Source organism: Grammomys surdaster, unplaced genomic scaffold (genome assembly GCF_004785775.1).
Source record: "Grammomys surdaster isolate TR1022 unplaced genomic scaffold, NIH_TR_1.0 204, whole genome shotgun sequence".
In the NCBI taxonomy this organism is placed as follows: Eukaryota; Metazoa; Chordata; class Mammalia; order Rodentia; family Muridae; genus Grammomys; species Grammomys surdaster.
In genome coordinates, this window is record NW_021604649.1 from 1,316,597 (window position 1) to 1,319,143 (window position 2,547).

The 2,547-nt window shown below is 44.3% G+C and overlaps 1 protein-coding gene across 1 annotated transcript in view; it reads right to left on the reverse strand.

Moving 5' to 3' along the window:
* Magix (MAGI family member, X-linked) overlaps window positions 1-351 on the reverse strand; it is a 7,270-nt gene extending 6,919 nt beyond the window's left edge. Inside the window, exon 1 of the mRNA XM_028770848.1 lies at window positions 141-351. Within this exon, the coding sequence (XP_028626681.1) occupies window positions 141-189 (49 nt within the window). The 5' untranslated portion in view covers window positions 190-351. The remainder of the gene's footprint in view (window positions 1-140) is intronic.
* Window positions 352-2,547: the final 2,196 nt, after the last annotated feature.

Genomic DNA, 2,547 nt, shown 5'->3' on the forward strand with positions numbered 1-2,547 from the left:
GCTCCTGGCTATTCCCAGGACTGCCTGGGCACCAAGGCTGCTGTTTACCACTTGTGGAGTGGACATGATTAGAAGTCCACAGGCAAAGAGTGGGTGCCCTGGGACGGCTCCTTCCCTTTCTTCTCCACCCAAGCCAGTACCTCTTCTGCTCCCTCTAGGGTCTGCGGTGTTCCCAGCGCGAGAGTTCATGGCCTGTGGTGAGCCTGGTGGACTCAGGGCAGCCCGATGACTAGTTTTTAGCGCAGGGGCACGTTCACCTGGCTCCTAGCCCAGGCCTGGACGCTGCTGTTGTCTGGCCAGTCCCAGGCCTGGCGCCTGGACCAGGAGGTGACCTACCTGGCTGCAGACAAGGAGGCTTGGTTGTAGGAGCTGTAAAGTCGGAGTTTGGCCTCTCTCTGCCCCAGGCCCATCTGCTTCTCTTAACTGGAGACTGGTTAAAACTGCCAAGCCTGAGTTAAACAAGATATGCAGGAAATGGAACTCAAGTAGCCGGCGAGAAGTGCACAATGGTACACTAACTTCAGAAAACAACTTGTGGGGATTTAAAAAAAGAAGCAATAAACAATCCGAAAGAAAACTAGTAAAATATACACATATGATCTACCCATTCCATTTGGGAGTGCTTATTGAAAGGCATGCACAGTTTGCATAAAGACTTGAGTATGAGTGTTACTGGAGCTGGTGTTTCTTGTCGGTTTCTCCTTGGGCAACCACCACAAAATATTACAGAGTGGGTGGCTGAAACCATACAAATTTATTTCTTGTTGTTCTGGAGACTGGAAAATGAGAACTCTTGGCCAGCCAAAGCTACCTGGTGAGACACCCCCCCCCCCATCTCAAACAACAACCAAAACTTAAATGCTGGGTGTAGTGGCACAGTCCTGAATCTCAGTGACTTGGGAAGCTGAGGCAGGAGCAGGAATTCAGGGTCATTTGGCTACACAACTTGACTACACACTCAGAAGAGAGCAGGGGCCGTGGGAGAGTTTATCAAAACATGTGGTTGGGGTTGAAGCAAAGAGCAGAGTGCTTGTCTAGCATAAACAAGACACTGAATACTACCTAGTTCTCTCTCTCTCTCTCTCTCTCTCTCTCTCTGTCTCTGTCTCTCTCTCTCTCACTCTCTGTGTCTCTCTCTCCTCGCATGCATGCACGCATGTACACACACACACACACAAAACTTAGCGATATAAAAGGATGACTAATTTGAACTCAAAATGATTATGGTATGGACTGAAGGTGTAGGTCAGTAGTATAGAGTACACAGTTAGCTTGAAGTTCTGGCTTCCATCCCCAGCATTGCAAAAAAGAAAGTCACCAAAATAACTATAGTATATAAAAGAATCCATACAACCTCTGTAAAGAGTACATGCTATATGACTCCACTTATATAATAATCTAGTAAAATACAAACTGATGTACGGTGTCAAATCGTGGGCCAGAGATTGCCTTGACAAGGGTCCAGGGCAGGGAAGCAAGAATTAGAAAGAAGCCGGGCGGTGGTGGCGCACGCCTTTAATCCCAGCACTTGGGAGGCAGAGGCAGGCGGATTTCTGAGTTCGAGGCCAGCCTGGTCTACAGAGTGAGTTCCAGGACAGCCAGGGCTACACAGAGAAACCCTGTCTCAAAAAAACAAAAAAAAAAAAAAAAAGAATTAGAAAGAACTAGTAGAAAACACTTGGTTGGGAGGGCTGTGTTCAGTATCTTCATTACAACGACAGCTTCATGGTTATTAGCATACTGTATTCAAAACCTATCAAGCCTGTGACGGCAGATGTGGTGGTGGTAATTGCCTATAATCTATAACACTTGGGAGGCTGAAGCAGGAGAATCGTGATTTCAAGACCAGCCTGTGATACATAAAGAGAATCTATCTCAGAAAATAGTGTTTGGGGCTAGACAGATGGTTCAATAGCTAAGAGTACTTACTGTTCTTCTAGAGGACCCAGGTTTGATACCCACCCCCACATGGTGGCTCACAAACATCTAACTCCAGTTCCGAGGTATCTCATACCCTCTTCTGGCCTCTTCAGCACCAGGCATGCATATGGTGCACATACATACATACATATATACATACATGCATACATGCATACATACATACAGGCAAAATATCCATACACATAACAATTTTTAATTTTTAAAAATTAAATCATGGATGGGGCAAGGAATTGTGGTGCCTTTAATATCAGCACTCAGAAAGCAGAAACAGTTTGAAGTGAGTCTGAGTTTGAACAGTTCGTGAGTTTGAAGTCAGTCTTGTCTATATATTGAGTTCCAGGACTGCCAGGGCTGCATAAAGAGACCCACATCTATAAATATATAAATAAATAAATAAATAAATAAATAGTGACAAGATAGTTAAGTGTATAAAGGTATTTGCTGACACCAATCCTAATGCCCTGGTTTCAGTCTCCAGGACTCCACATGTATGGTCTAGCATTCTCATACCTCCCCCTCAATTAATTAAATAATTTTCTTTGAAAGAAAAAAAGAAAGAAAGAAAGAAAGAAAGAAAGAAAGAAAGAAAGAAAGAAAGAAAGAAAG